Here is a 16,786-nt window from a genome sequence, read left to right on the forward strand (position 1 = left end):
TGGGTATGACGCTACAAGCTTGGCACAACTGTATTTGGGGAGTTTCTCCTATTCTTCTCTGCAAATCCTCTCAAGCTCTGTCAGGTTGGATGGGGAGCATCGCTGCACAGCTATTTTCAGGTCTCTCCAAAGATGTTAGATTGGGTTCAAGTCCGGGCTCTGGCTGGGCCACTCAAGGACATTCAGAGACTTGTCCCGAAGCCACTCCTGCGTTGTCTTGGCTGTGTGCTTAGGGTCATTGTCCTGTTGGAAGGTGAACCTTCGCCCCAGTCAGGTCCTGAATGCTCAGGAGCAGGTTTTCATCAAGGATCTCCCTGTACTTTGCTGCGTTCATCTTTCCCTCGATCCTGACTAGTCTCCCAGTCCCTGCCGCTGAAAAACATCCCCACAGCATGATGCGGCCACCACCATGCTTCACCGTAGGGATGGTGCCAGGTTTACTCCAGACGTGATGCTTGGCATTCAGGCCAAAGAGTTCAATCTTGGTCTTATCAGACCAGATAATCTTGTTTCTCATGGTCTGAGAGTCCTTTAGGTACCTTTTGGCAAACTCCAAGCGTGCTGTCATGTGCCTTTTACTGAGGAGTGGATTCCGTCTGGCCACTCTACCATAAAGACCTGATTGGTGGAGTGCTGCAGAGATGGTTGTCCTTCTGGAAGGTTCTCCCATCTCCACAGAGGAACTCTGGAGCTCTGTCAGAGTGACCATTGGGTTCTTGGTCACCTCCTTGACCAAGGCCCTTCTCTCCAGAATGCTCAGTTTTGCCGGGCGGCCAGCTCTAGGAAGAGTCTTGGTGGTTCCGAACTTGAAATGTTTTGGTTCCATTCCCCAGATCTGTGCCTTGACACAATCCTGTCTTGGAGCTCTACGGACAATTCCTTCGACCTCATGGCTTGGTTCTTGCTCTGACATGCACTGTCAACTGTGTGACGTTATATAGACAGGTGTGTGACTTTCCAAATCATGTCCAATAAATTTAATTTACCACAGGTGGACTCCAATTAAGTTTTAGAAACATCTCAAGGAAGATCAATGGAAACAGGATGCACCTGAGCTCAATTTCGAGTCTCATAGCAAAGGGTCTGAATACTTATGTAAATAAGGTATTTTTGTTATTATTTGTAATAAATGTGCAAAAGAATCTAAAAACCTGTTTTCACTTTGTCATTATGGGGTATTGTGTGTAGATTTTAATCAATTTTAGAATAAGTCTGTAACGTAACAAAACGTGGAAAAAAGGAAGAGGTCTGAATACTTTCCGAATGCACTGTAGGCACAGACACATGCATACACACACGATAACATAAGCACTATACACACACGTACACATGGATTTTGTGTTGTAGATATGTGGTCGTAGAGTAGGGGCCTGAGGGCACACAATGTGTTGTGAAATCTGTTATGAATGCATTGTAATGTTTAAGAAATGTGATAACTGCCTTAATTTTGCTGGACCCCAGGAAGAGTAGCTGCTACATTGGCAGCAAATAATTGGGATCCATAATAAATACAAATACATGTATGATGGAGTGTAGTTAATGTGTTAGCTAGTGCAAGAGTGGTACGCTGTTTATAGTTTCCACCCCCAACACACACACAGGAAATCATGGGGTCTGAGGTCACACTGTACCAGCAGGAAAACACACGTCACACACCTTCTCTGTTCTCTACCAGGAACAAAACATACCTAGTACCTAGTAATTACCATCACACAAATAGAAGCTTGAGTTACCACAGTACAGCAGGGTAATAGGAGAGCCTTTACCTTCATACAAATCCCTATGGAGGTCTGATAAACACCACACAGTCCAACAGAAAGACATTGAGGATAGTGTGTGTGTTTGTGTGTGTGTGTGTGTGTGTGTGCAGTGCGTAACAAAGACATGGAGGATAGTGTGTGTGTGTGTCTAAAAGAAAGACATTGAGGATCGTGTGTGTGTGTGTGTGTGTGTGTGTGTGTGTGTGTGTGTGTGTGTGTCTAAAAGAAAGACATTGAGGATAGTGTTCCTCACCCCTTTGACTCCTTTCAGGTCACCTTTCAGCAGGCTGTCCAGAGGGAAGGTGATGATGTTGTTCATGTTCTGGAACTGAATGGACACAGTGAAGAGAAGCTTACGTCAGAGAGGGTTTAACACAAGCATGGGTGAACAGAGACAACCAGAGATTAAGTGTGCTGTTTAAATGTCCTCACCTTAGCTGGTTGTGTGTTCTGTGTGTGTGTGTTCTGTTTGTTTGTGTGTGTATATACAGTACCAGTCAAAAGTTTGGACACACCTACTTTTTCAAGGGTTTTTCTTTATTTTTACTATTTTCTACATTGTAGAATAATAGTGAAGACATCAAAACTATGAAATAACACATATGGAAACATGTAGTAACCAAAAAAAAGTGTTAAACAAATCAAAATATATTTTATATTTGAGATTCTTCAAATAGCCACCCTTTGCCTTGATGACAGCTTTGCACACTCTTGGCATCATCTCAACCAGCTTCATGAGGTAGTCACCTGGAATGCATTTCAATAAACAGGTGTGCCTTCTTAAAAGTTAGTTTGTGGAATTTCTTTCCTTCTTAATGCGTTTGAGCCAATCAGTTGTGTTGTGACAAGGTAAGTGGGGGTATACAGAAGTTAGACCTATTTGGTAAAAGACCAAGTCCATATTATGGCAAGAATAGCTCAAATAAGCAAAGAGAAACGACAGTCCATCATTACTTTAAGACATGAAGGTCAGTCAATACGGAAAATGTCAAGAACTTTGAAAGTTGCAGTCGCAAAAGCCATCAAGCGCTATGATGAAACTAGCTCTCATGAGGACCGCCACAGGAATGGAAGACCCAGAGTTACCTCTGCTGCAGAGGATAAGTTCATTAGAGTAACCAGCCTCAGAAATTGCAGCCCAAATAAATGCTTCAGAGTTCAAGTCACAGACACATCTCAACATCAACTGTTCAGAGGGGATCATGTGAATCAGGCCTTCATGGTCGAATTGCTGCACAGAAACCACTACTAAAGGACAACAATAAGAAGAAGAGACCTGCTTGGGCCAAGAAACATGAGCAATGGACATTAGATCGGTGGAATTTGTAATTTGGTCTGGATTCCAAATTGGAGATTTTTGGTTCCAACCGCTATGTCTTTGTGAGACGCGGTGTGAGTGAACGGATGATCTCCGCATTTGTAGTTCCCACCGTAAAGAATGGAGGAGGAGGTGTTATGGTGTGGTGGTGCTTTGCTGGTGACACTGTCTGTGATTTATTTAGAATTCAAGGCACACTTAACCAGCATGGCTGGATGGGGAGTGTCGCTGTACAGCTATTTTCAGGTCTCTCCAGAGATGTTATATCGGGTTCAAGTCCGGGCTCTGGCTGGGCCACTCAAGGACATTCAGAGACTTGTCCTGAAGCCACTCCTGCGTTGTCTTGGCTGTGTGCTTAGGGTCATTGTCCTGTTGGAAGGTGAACCTTCGCCCCAGTCTGAGGTAATGAACGCTCTGGAGCAGGTTTTCATCAAGGATCTCTCTGTACTTTGCTCCATTGATCTTTCCCACGATCCTGACTAGTCTCCCAGTCCCTGCTGCTGAAAAACATCCCCACAACATGATGCTGCCACCACCATGCTTCACCGTAGGGATGGTGCCAGGTTTCCTCCAGACGTGACGCTTGACATTTAGGTCAAAGAGTTCAATCTTGGTTTCATCAGACCAGAGAACCTTGTTTCTCATGGTCTGAGAGTCCTTTAGGTACCTTTTGGCAAACTCCAAGTGGGCTGTCATGTGCCTTTTACTGAGGAGTGGCTTCCGTCTGGCCACTTTACCATAAAGGCCTGATTGGTGGAGTGCTGCAGAGATGGTTGTCCCTCTGGAAGGTTCTCCCATCTCCACAGAGGAACTCTAGAGCTCTGTCAGACTAAAAACCTGTATTCGCTTTGTCATTATGGGGTATTGTGTGTAGATTGATGAGGAAAACATTTAAATTTGTATTCCATTTTAGAATGAGGCTGTAACGTAACAAAATGTGGAAAAAGTCAAGGGGTCTGAATACTTTCCGAAGGCACTGTATATTTTCAAATAAAACAAATTACATATTTCTTGCAGCGGTGGGAACGATTTAGCAGCGGCAGGCCACCGCTACTAAATGAATATAGGGGAAACACTGCATATTTGTGTGTGGAATTCCTACCCGAGGGCCACAAATACTATCATCCTGCTCTAATTGTGTGTGTATCCCCTGGGGTCAGAATGTAATCTGGAATGGGAGGCCTTTGGGGTAGATCAGTTTTCCATCACAGCTTCCAAAGTGCTACTTGGAGACCAAATATCTGCTGGATCCAATTTACTCAGATTCTGCTTTGACTCCAATACAGATTCAAACAACCCTAAAGCTTTATTAGAAACACCTGACAGCCATTCTAGAGAATTTTGCCTCACAACAGGAACAACGTCAAATTACACAGAGAGCTAATTCACTGTTGATTTAATCTGTGTTGTCTCAAGAACTGACCAAATTCCTCAAGCTTATTTAATCCCAAATTCCTCAAGCTATTAGTCTTTTCATCAGTCAGAACAAATACTTAGTTTGAAGGTGCATAACAGAACAACATCTCAGTCTTTCCTCTCACCAGGTTTTTGAAGAGGGCGGTGAGCTCCTTGGTGAAGACAGAGAACTTGAGGAAGGCAGAGCCCAGGTCGGGGTCGTCCCTGTAGACACAGTTCTCCCCAAACTTCTCGAGGGCCTGGGTGTACTGATCCTCATTCTCCACATGGGCTGAAACACAGGAGAGAGAAAAGAACAAAGGATGAGTATGGAGGAGAAGGTGATGAGGGGGACTGAGGAAAATGGAAAGAAGAAATTAATGGAAAGGTCAAAGTGTACAGACAAGGACTCCCTCTACCTCTCCTGTAGTTAATTCAGCTCTGAAAAAGCTGAATTTAGTTCCACATCCCTGCAGCCATAAACTTTCCAAGGCGCTGAGGAGACGTCTGAGAGTGAGTGTGAGTAGTAGAGCAAAATAAGTGTATTTCCCTCTAGGACACTATGCAGAGTGGCAGCACCATTCCAGTGTGCCATTTAACAATCACTCTGCCAGCCTGTTATTCAGGTATGGACATACACACGGGCTATCTCAGCAGGAGAAGACACAAATACATGCACACACACACACACACACAAACTTTTTGATCTTTACACTGCAAAAATCAATCCCACTCCAATTCGCATACCGCCCTACAGATCACACAATCTCTATCGCACTCCACACTGCCCTTTCCCATATGTGCAAAAGCAACCCCTATGTGAGAATGCTGTTCATTGACTACAGCTCAGCGTTTAACACCATAGTGCCTTGCAAGCTCAAAAAAATCCAATCAAATCTTCTTTGTTACATGCGCTGAATACAACAGGTGTAGACCTTACAGTGAAACGCTTACTTACAAGCCCTTAACCAACAATGCAGTTTTAAGAAAATAGAGTTAAGAAAATATTTACTAAATAACATAAAGTTAAAATGTTATTACAAATAAAAGTAACACATTAAAATAACAATAATGAGGATATATACAGGGGGTACCGTCAATGTGCGGGGGTACAGGTTAGTCGAGGTCATTTGTACATGTAGGTAGGGGTAAAGTGACTATGCATAGATAATAAACAGCGAGTAGCATCAGTGTAAAAACAAAGGGGGGGGTCATTGCAAATAGTCCAGGTGGCCATTTGATTAATTGTTCAGTAGTCTTATGGCTTGGGGGTAGAAGCTGTTAAGGAGGAGTAATGGTCTGGGGCTGTTTTTCATGGTTTGGGCTAGGCCCCTTAGTTCCAGTGAAGGGAAATCCTAACACTACAGCATACAATGACATTCTAGACGATTCTGTGCTTCCAACTTTGTGGCAACAGTTTGGGGAAGGCCCTTTCCTGTTTCAGCATGACAATGCTCCCATGCACAAAGCGAGGTCCATACAGAAATGGTTTGTCGAGATCGTTGTGGAAGAACTTGACTGGCCTGCACAGAGCCCTGACCTCAACCCCATCGAACACCTTTGGGATGAATTGGAACACCGACTGCAAGCCAGGCCTAATCGCCCAACATCAGTTCCCGACCTCACTAATGCTCTTGTGGCTGAATGGAAGCAAGTCCCCACAGTAATGTTCCAACATCTAGTGGAAAGCCTTCCCAGGAGAATGGAGCAGCAAAGGGGGGACCAACTCCATATTAATGCCCATGATTTTGAAATGAGATGTTCGACGAGCAGGTGTCCACATACATTTGGTCATGTAGTGTATCTACCTCAATTACCTCGTACCCCTGCACATCGACTCAGTACTGGTACCCTGGGTATACAGCCAAGTTATCGTTACTCATTGTGTATTTATTATTACGTGTTATTACTTTTCTATTATTTCTCTATTTTCTTTCTCTCTGCATTGTTGGGAAGGGATCGTAAGTCAGCATTTCACTCTTCATCTACACCTGTTGTTTACCAAGCATGTGACCAATAACATTTATTTTGAATAATAAATAGCGGCCTTGGTCAGAGTGCACAGTGCAGTGTGTGGAATTCCATCCACTCTGATTCCCCCTCTCTCCCCTCTCCAATTTTTCCCCCGCTCTCTGAAATTGTCTTTGGGATTCAAGAACACAATGGGACAGGAAGAGAGAGAGTTAGAGAAGTGTTGTCACACTGGAGTGCCTCCAGAGCCGTGACCATGTGGCGGGGGGAGGGGATGAGAAGGGAACTGTGGTTACACTGTGCAGACAGAGTAACACAAACTCTCTCATACAAAGAGGTTAAAGAAAGAGGAATTACTCATGAAAGTTACCATTCATTAGACTGTGGGAGTCGACAGCAGAAACTGACAGTGTTACAGTTCCTGATTGCTATGGTTAAGAGCTGCTAAAAGACACATTTATCAATGTTAAATGTAGGTTGATTCTAAAACTAAGGCTAAAGCTAATACATATGGGTGTGGTATTTTATTAAAGGCCCAGTGCAGTCAAAAATGTGACTTTCCTGTGTTTTACATATATTTCCACACTATGAGGTTGGAATAATACTGTGAAATTGTGAAAATTATGATAATGCCCTTTTAGTGTAAGAGCTGTTTAAAAAGACAGCCTGTAATTTCTGCCTGTTTTGGTGGGATGGAGTTTCACCAGGCAGTAAATTAGTTAATCGACCAATAAGAAAGAGTTCCAAACCTCTCTGCCAATAACATCTTGTTTTCCCCTCCCCACTCAGACCACTCCAGACAGTCGTAGCAAAAATTATTGCTTGAGAAATTGCTCTTGCTATGAAGCTATTCTGGTTTCTTTTTGACCATTTTATTTGAAAACATCACAGTAAGGTACTTACATTTGACATTTGAGTCATTTAGTAGACGCTCTGATCCAGAGCGACTTACAGTTAGTGAGTGCATACATTTTTCATACTGGCCCCCCGTGGGAAACGAACCCACAACCCTGGCATTGCAAGCACCATGCTCTACCAACTGAGCTACATAACTACTTCATTGTTAACCAGAAATAAAACCTTTAATAAAGGAGAGTCAAACTTAAGAGAGAGAGGCCACCCACGTGTGTGAGTGGGTATGTATCATATAGGAACAGGAACTGGGAAATGCACCTAATCAAACCCAGCAGCACAGTCACTTCAAGCTACAAAAGGGAAGTCCATAAAGCAGGCCTGACAGATGTCACCTAGCCTCAGAGCCACACTTCATTTAGTGGTGGAGAGGGATTTGAGGCACTGGTTGGGTGCAGGGAGCATCGCCATGACGACCCTGGAGACTTTCCCTAGAGAATGGGGTGTGTGTGTGTGAGAGAGATTGTGAGTGTTTTACTGTGAACAGAGTCTGGTGGCTCATTAGCACATCATTCCCCTTCCATCTCTCATGTTAGATCAGGGAGATACTGCCCACCAACCAGAGGCCAGTCATACAGGGTGACAAATGGATGGATGGGCACAGAGACAGACACAGAGAGCGAGAGACACAGAGAGAGACAGAGATAGAGCGAGAGAGAGCGACAAAGTGCGAGAGAGAGCGAGAGAGAGAGAGAGAGAGAGAGAGACCGGTGCAATAAGATCAAGGTGGATGAAATCATGCAGATCATTAAAAAACCCTACTGCTGAGTTAAAAATGAATGCCAAACACTGCGTTTTGAGTCCTCAGGCATAGATTTAACAGCAGTCCTCTGAGCTCAGGCATAGATTTAACAGTAGTCCTCTGAGCTCAGGCAGGATTTAACAGGAGTCCTCTGAGCTCAGGCAAGATTTAACAGGAGTCCTCTGAGCTCAGGCAAGATTTAACAGGCAAGTTGGAAGTCCTTGATCTCTTAAGAAGGCTTCTTTCTCAACCTTATTCCCTAAGACAACATATCTACTGAAGCTGCATAAGGAGGAGGACATTTGTCCCGCTTTTAGAGAAGCCACAATGCTCTAGTCAAGTTACCTGAATGGAACCTACTGTTGAATTCTCGTTGGGTCGCTGTTTTGTCTGCCATTGCTCACCTCTGCCAAACACACGTTCAAATACTGTTAAGGCATCAAACACAGCTGCTGTTATTGGTCACCCTGGCCTGTGTGTTGCCAGCGGGCCCTAGCAGGGCTTTTGTTTTGAAGTGGCACATGAGCTCAGGTCCTCTATCTGTGCCTTGACTATCCACCCCTAACACAGAACACACACAGCCCCGGTGAAGACCCCAAGGCTAGTCTCCTATTTACTGTAAAGCAACCCTGACAGTTAGACACCTCAGTGTACTGTGAGTGAGTGAGATACTACGAGAAGTGTGAGTGTGTGTGAGTTACTGTGAACAGTACATGCCACCTTCCTGTGCATTCCCACACTGTCTCGTCTCTTTCCCTTTCTGTCTCAGTCAGGGATAGTCAGTGATAGCATGACATGGAGGGTTGTGTTCTGCTGTTGTGGATGGATGGAATTACTTGGGTTCCTGTCTGAGGCTGGCCCTCAGGAAATGGTGGCCCAGTGTTTTACAGGAATCTTGAAAAGGAGGGAGGAGAGGTGGAGTGACACATTCACCCATAGAGAGCTCTTTGACAATCAACACACACATCTTTAAAACCCAAGTCACACATACTGTAGCTCTGCAATAACAGAAGCAGACACACCTAGGCACTGTGGATTATCTAACAGCACAGAGGGTGGTGGTGGTGTCTGTCCCCGCACACACACACGCGGAGGTTTCACATTCACTCGGACAAATGCCATGATTTCCAGTTTAGGGCCATTCTCCATGGAGGCTGAATAAATACCGCTGGACTTAACATCCTTTTAACGATATGGCCGCCGCAGACAAGGCTGTTAAGGTTTACCCAGAGGACAAACCATTGGAGAGAGATGGATCGTCGTTAGGGGAGACCAGTGAGACAGGAGTAAATGCATGGTGTGTGTGTGTACGTGTGTGTACGTGTGTGTGTGTGGATTGAGATGGAAAAAGGTGAGACTGCAAGGGGAATGACAAATTATTTAATGTCTGTGTGTGTTCATGTGTGTCTATGTGAGTATGTGCTTCCAGTATGTACAATGTATGGTATATTCATCATACTTTACAACATGTGCATGCATGCATGTACTCAGTAGCTATGTACTCATTATCATGGGTGTGATGGCTGCCTATGGGCTCATCATGACAAAGTTTAGCCAGAAAAACTGATCTGATCTACCCAGTGGTGCAGACAGCTAGACCAACAACTGTGTCTGAATAGAAACCACCCAGATCGAACTGGGGATGAATAAAGCATGTATTTCTTATCTCAGCCTGTGGGCCATTAGACCAGTAATAGGGTGCAGGGTTGGGTTCCATTTGAATTGAAGGCAGTCATTTCAGGAAGTACAATTATAATTCAATAATGGAAAAACTTGCTTGACTTGATGGAAAAACTTGCTTGAAAAATAGTAGCAATTTATTTAAATTAAAAACACTTCCTGAATTGACTGTCTTCAATTCAAATTGAGCTCAATCCTGATGGGGTGACAGCTCTGCAGGCTCAGTGATAGAAAGACTGATAGGTGACAGCGGGGAGAGCTGTGGCGTGGGTAAGCTCTGCTCCAGTTCTGTCAGTCTGACCGGGCTCTCCGCTGGGCCCCTATCCTCCAGGGGAAGGACGTAAGTTCTGATTTGGCTTCTATAATAAATAATAATATGCCATTTAGCAGACGCTTTTATCCAAAGCGACTTACAGTCATGCGTGCATACATTTTTTTGTGTATGGGTGGTCCCGGGGATCGAACCCACTACCTTGGCGTTACAAGCGCCGTGCTCTACCAGCTGAGCTACAGAGGACCACCTCTGCTCTATGGTCACTGCGACTGACTGACTGATTGTTTAGGACAGGCAAGAGAGGTTGCCAAGATCAACTGTAACAGGTGAGAATATATGGGCTTCTCATCTTCTCAAAAGCTTGCCTTTTTACCTCCTTATGAGAAAGGAGGGAGGGAGGGAGAGGCAGAGGGGAGAGAGATACAATAGCTTGTCAGTATGGCTGGAGGGACTTGTCAGGTTGAAGGTTAATACAATGTCCAAACTGCAGGAGTTTGTAGCAGGAGTCTTCGAGACATGACATTTGTGTATGGAACAACACTACAAAAAAAATGGGCATGTGAAGGTCGTAGTTGTCAAAGCTATGGAGGATGAGCAGCAACACAGATTAAAAAGATACAGAGCAAAGAGAGACAAACTGTCAGGGATGAATATTTCACCACGGGAGAGTGAGGCCCAGGCAACTGATTGAGATTGTGGGTAGGATAGGGAGCCTGGGAGAGATGTCTAGGTTGTGCTGAATAATGCAGTGATTTGCCCACTGCTCACATCAAGGGACGTCTGGGCTGGGCTCTAGCAGCAGCAGGAATGCCACTGTTCAGTTCAGTGCCTCTAGCCCACATTATAATACCAAGCAGAACAGACACAAAGTCGCATAGACCTCCTGACTGGACCATACTAACACACAATCTCACTGACAACAATGCTGAGTTGTTGACATTCCTTACATTTAAATTTTTCTTAAAGGTCAAGGTTAGGATATATCCCTAAGGTTACTACCTTTTGTTCTATCCAGAGCCTGACACAAGCGTTAAATATGATGCTAGCTAGCTTTGGAACCAACTTTATCACTAATTCTAACAATCTGGCAACAAGCTTTCACTGTTCATATTGGAACTGACAAAGTCTCTGCTATAAAGAAGGGCCAGAAAATCCAAGATCCCACAGCTTAGCCAAGGCAAAAGCGTCTTCATTCACAACATTCATTCTCAGGAAGACTGGAAGGTCACCAAGTGTTCTCCTCTTATATAAATCACCCTGTGTTCTGACTGAGGGTACATTCAGAAAGGGCCTGTGTAGATGAATGAATACGAGAGGGAGGTACAACTCAAAGATGTCAATGGTCGTTTTATCCTAGATTTAGTTCTGGGTGTCTAGATTTGCTTTGTCCACTGATGGTTTCATCCATGTTTTGAGGTAAATATCAGAGTTAGGCTTCGTGCTGCTAATAAAGCAGTTTGAGTTGTGTTCAAAATAGATAAAGTAAAGACGGTTACATCTACAGATAAGAAAAGGTGACCCAAGATGAGAAAATTCAGTGACAAACCACGACATGAAAGAACAGTGGTTGCGGAATGTCAAGGATGGATTGAAATCTAACGTGAGTGACTACTTCAGAACATTTTACTTTGCAAAACGTCCCTTTTCATATCAATGACCAAAGCAGTACAAATACTTCGATTTTTCTACAGCATTCTTGACACTTCTGTCTAATTAATTAACAAGACTATTTGAAAGACTGTACAGCCAGTAAGTCCAGACTTACTGAATATGACACACCTCTGTAGCCCTACTATTACCTACCGGTATCTAATATACAGTTGAAGTCAGAAGTTTACATACACTTAGGTTGGAGTCATTAAAACTCGTTTTTCAACCACTCCACAAATTTCTTGTTAACAAACTATAGTTTGGCAAGTCGGTTAGGACATCTACTTTGTGCATGACACAAGTCATTCTTCCAACAATTGTTTACAGACAGATTATTTCACTTATAATTCACTGTATCACAATTCCAGTGGGTCAGAAGTTTACATACACTAAGTTGACTGTGCCTTTAAACAGCTTTGAAAATTCCAGAAAATGATGTCATGGCTTTAGAAGCTTCTGATAGGCTAATTAACATATTTTGAGTCAATTGGAGGTTACCTGTGGATGTATTTCAAGGCCTACCTTCAAACTCTTGTGCCTCTTTGCTTGACATCATGGGAAAATCAAAAGAAATCAGCCAAGACCTCAGAAAAATAATTGTAGACCTCCACAAGTCTGGTTCATTCTTGGGAGCAATTTCCAAACGCCTGAAGGTACCACGTTCATCTGTACAAACAATAGTTCGCAAGTATAAACACCATGGGACCACGCAGCCGTCATACCGCTCAGGAAGGAGACGCGTTCTGTCTCCTAGAGATTAACATACTTTGGTGCGAAAAGTGCAAATCAATCCCAGAACAACAGCAAAGGACCTTGTGAAGATGCTGGAGGAAACAGGTACAAAAGTATCTATATCCACAGTAAAACGAGTCCTATATCGACATAACCTGAAAGGCCGCTCAGCAAGGAAGAAGCCACTGCTCCAAAACCTCCATAAAAAAGCCAGACTACGGTTTGCAAATGTACATGGGGACAAAGATCGTACTTTTTGGAGAAAAGTTCTCTGGTCTGATGAAACAAAAATAGAACTGTTTGGCCATAATGACCATCGTTATGTTTGGAGGAAAAAGGGGGCTGCTTGCAAGCCGAAGTACACCATCCCAACCGTGAAGCACAGGGGTGGCAGCATCATGCTGTGGGGGTACTTTGCTGCAGGAGGGACTGGTGCACTTCACAAAATACATGGCATCATGAGGAAGGAAAATTATGTGGATATATTGAAGCAACATCAAGACATCAGTCAGGAAGTTAAAGCTTGGTCGCAAATGGGTCTTCCAAATAGACAATGACCCCAAGCATACTTCCAAAGTTGTGGCAAAATGGCTTAAGGACAACAAAGTCAAGGTATTGGAGTGGCCATCACAAAGCCCTGACCTCAATCCTATAGAAAATGTGTGGGCAGAACTGAAAAAGCGTGTGCGAGCAAGGAGGCATTCAAACCTGACTCAGTTACACCAGCTCTGTCAGGAGGAACGGGCCAAAATTCACCCAACTTATTGTGGGAAGCTTGTGGAAGGCTACCCAAAACATTTGACCCAAGTTTAACAATTTAAAGGCAATGCTACCAAATACTAATTGAGTGTATGTAAACTTCTGACCCACTGGGAATGTAATGAAAGAACTAAAAGCTGAAATAAATCATTCTCTCTACAATTATTCGGACATTTCACATTCTTAAAATAAAGTGGTGATCCTAACTGACCTAAGACAGGGAATCTTTACTAGGATTAAATGTCAGGAATTGTGAAAAACTGGTGTTTAAATGTATTTGGCTAAGGTGTATGTAAACTGTGACTTCAACTGTAACACGTCTAACAGCAGAGCAGAGCTGAGCAGAGCTGACAGACGTGTAATAAACCTTGGTGCTGATGTCTTGACAGGATTTATTTTCCTGAGGACTGAGGTGACCCAGTAGTAGAGGTGCATCTGGGAGGGTCATAGACTAAAGCCTTCAGGAGACATTTCTCTCACTTCACTGGGCCTCAGATTTACTGCCGACTGGGCCCGTCTGGCCTCCGACGCCTCTCAAATCCAAACCTTCCTGTTATGCACTGATTATTACTGGACTGAACATCTATGCAAATTTACTAGGTTTCTCAAAGAGGGAATGGTAGCCAATCAGTGGCGGTCGGTGCCATTTAAGATGAGGGAGGACTACTTACTTTTTTAATGAGCATGGCCTTATTTTAATTACAGCATATTGGATAACAACGATAGGTTTAGGCTACTACATAACATTTTCCCTATACCCATCATGAGGTTGCTACAACCTAGCCTATGAATGAAAGTTTACAACGTAGGTGCACACAGGTTGAGAGAAAAATTTGAGACACTCTTGCACACTCTTGCCTGCATCTAGCTGATCTAGGATGTAATCATTAGTCCAACCGTTGCAAACGAGAGTTTCTATTGGACAAATGTAGGTATGTTTATCCCCGTTTCTTTCCGTTTGCTTCCTTTTAAGAAACGTTTTAACAGAATCGACAGAATTAATACACCCCTGATAACGCGTAAACACAGTTCACTTTCATAGCAGCCACGTTGTATTCCTTCTCGCATCTATGCGCTCTCCTCCTCTCAGGGTGTTTGAGGAGGCTAAACTAGCTAGCTGCATTTGCTAGCTAAATAAATGAAACTGAAAGTGAAAAAAAAGGAAGAAATCTCACTCTCTCAATTAATTTGTTGAAAACTGTTCAACTATTCTCTCTCTCTCCCTTTGAGTCAACTACTCACCACATGTTATGCACTGCAGTGCTAGCTAGCTGTAGCTTATGCTTTCAGTGCTAGATTCATTCTCTGATCCTTTGATTGGGTGGACAACATGTCAGTTCATGTTGCAAGAGCTCTGATAGGTTGGAGGACGTCCTCCGGAAGTTGTCATAATTACTGTGTAAGTCTATGGAAGGGGGTGAGAGAACCATGAGCCTCCTAGGTTTTGTATTGAAGTGAATTTACCCAGAGGATGGACGCTATCTGTCCTCCAGCTACACCATGGTGCTACCCAAGTGCTTTTGAGGCTCCTGTAGACCTTAATTGCAAAACAGTGTGTTTTAATCAATTATTTGGTGACGTGAATATATTTAGCATAACTTTAATGTTTTTCAATTTATATGAAATTCACTGAGGATGGTCCTCCCCTTCCTCCTCTGAGGAGCTTCCGCTGTAGCACCAGAGGGGAATAGTAGGCACAGGCTACAATTACAAAGTGCTAGCTGGGTTCATGATACAGTAGCGAGCAAAGCCAGCAAATGTACATGCAATTTGAATCTCTAACTTCCCTCTATGTCAGCAAAAATTATGTCAGAATCAAGAGGAATGTAATCTATCGTGCATTTACTTTACTCCAATACAGATAATTACCCATAGCATACGGATATAACCCCTGGGGTTTATGTTGTCCAAGAAACAATTAAGATTGTCCCTATTAAGAGGTCCAAAAAGCCTCTTACCGAAAGTGATTCAAAGCTAAATGTGGTTTTAAAGAATTTAAGCCACTTGTTTTCGAGAGGAGTCAGTCAACACCATGAATTCTGTCCATTATGAAAATCCTTTAACTTATGGTGATCCCACAGCAAATTATGCAGATGTTGCCTAGTAACCAAACAGCAAAATTCAAATCCAATCTTCAGTACAAAATGCAGGTATTAGTTTGGTAGGCTCAAAAAACCTCCCAGAGCCACTCACACAATGGGTGTGCCTTGGCACAGCCGTTTCTCGAGGGTCTGGGGTAGACCGCTGTACCCCTTGAACAGAGGTAGCAGCCCAGCTGAGCACAGAGAGAAAAACCATCCATACACCCTCAGCAGGACCCTGTCATACAGCCCAAACACAAGGCGCTGGAAACACCCCACACTGTCACAGCCAGCCAGCGCATGCTGATAAGCTCCATGCACACACACACACACACACACACACACACACACACACACACACACACACACACACACACACACACACACACACACACACACACACACACACACACACACACACACACACACACACACACACACACACACACACACACACACACACACACACACACACACACACACACACACACACACACACACACACACACACACACACACACACAAACAAAGCCAGTCCACCAGTGGCCCTCCTCCAGTACACATGGATTGATTCCTCAGTGTGAACCCTAGCATATTCAGCCTAGTGACAAGCGTTGACAGTCAGTGTCAGCGTTCCAGTTCTCTCCTCCACACTCTAGTGTTTGGGGAACAGATGTGTATTTGTATTTATTAGGGATCCCCATTAGCTGCTGCCAAGGTAGCAGCTACTCTTCCTGGGGTCCAAACACATTAAGGCACTTACATCACATATAAAACAAAAGATAAAACAGTACATCATGTAACATTATTCCACCACTACATATCTACAATACAAAATGTATTATACCACCATACAACAATATTACAATGTACGTGTGTGTACTAGCGTGTGTGCGTATGCATGTGTCTGTGTGTGTGTCTCTTTACAGTCCCCGCTGTTCCATAAGGTGTATTTTTATCTGTTTTCTAAATCTGATTCTACTGCTTGCATCAGTTACCTGATGTGGAATAGAGTTCCATGTAGTCATGTCTGTATGTAGTACTATGTGCCTCCCATAGTCTGTTCTGGATTTGGGGATTGTGAAGAGACCTCTGGTGGTATGTCTTGTGGGGTATGCATGGGTGTCCGAGCTGTGTGCTTGTAGTTTAAAAACAGACAGCTCGGTGCAATCAGCATGTCAACACTTCTTACAAAAACATGTAGTGATGAACACAATCTCTCCTCCACTTTGAGCCATGAGAGATTTACATGCATATTATTAATGTTAGCTGTCCGTGTACATTTAAGGGCCAGCCGTGCTGCCCTGTTCTGAGCCAATTGTAATTTTCCTAAGTCCCTCTTTGTGGCACCTGACCACACGACGAAACTAGGGCCTGTCATGCCTAAGTTTGCTAATATTGCCAATGAAAAAAAAACATTAAAGTAGTTGGCAATATCAGTGGGTTATGTGATGAATGAGCCATCTGAAACAATAAATGATGGAGCTGAGTATGCCTTTTTGCCCAAGATTT

General features: G+C 43.6%; 1 protein-coding gene across 5 annotated transcripts in view; it reads right to left on the bottom strand.

Annotated features, from left to right (window-relative positions):
* LOC121539399 (arf-GAP with SH3 domain, ANK repeat and PH domain-containing protein 2-like) overlaps positions 1-16,786 on the bottom strand; it is a 110,353-nt gene that overhangs the window by 60,807 nt on the left and 32,760 nt on the right. For all 5 annotated transcript variants that reach the window (XM_041847879.2, XM_041847878.2, XM_041847877.2 and 2 more), the window contains exons 3-4: positions 4,620-4,765; positions 2,014-2,088 (exon numbers count right to left, since the gene is read on the bottom strand). In XM_041847879.2, coding sequence (XP_041703813.2) covers positions 2,014-2,088; positions 4,620-4,765 — 221 coding nt within the window. The remainder of the gene's footprint in view (positions 1-2,013; positions 2,089-4,619; positions 4,766-16,786) is intronic.

The sequence above is a fragment of the Coregonus clupeaformis genome, unplaced genomic scaffold, assembly GCF_020615455.1.
Source record: "Coregonus clupeaformis isolate EN_2021a unplaced genomic scaffold, ASM2061545v1 scaf0137, whole genome shotgun sequence".
Taxonomy (NCBI): Eukaryota; Metazoa; Chordata; class Actinopteri; order Salmoniformes; family Salmonidae; genus Coregonus; species Coregonus clupeaformis.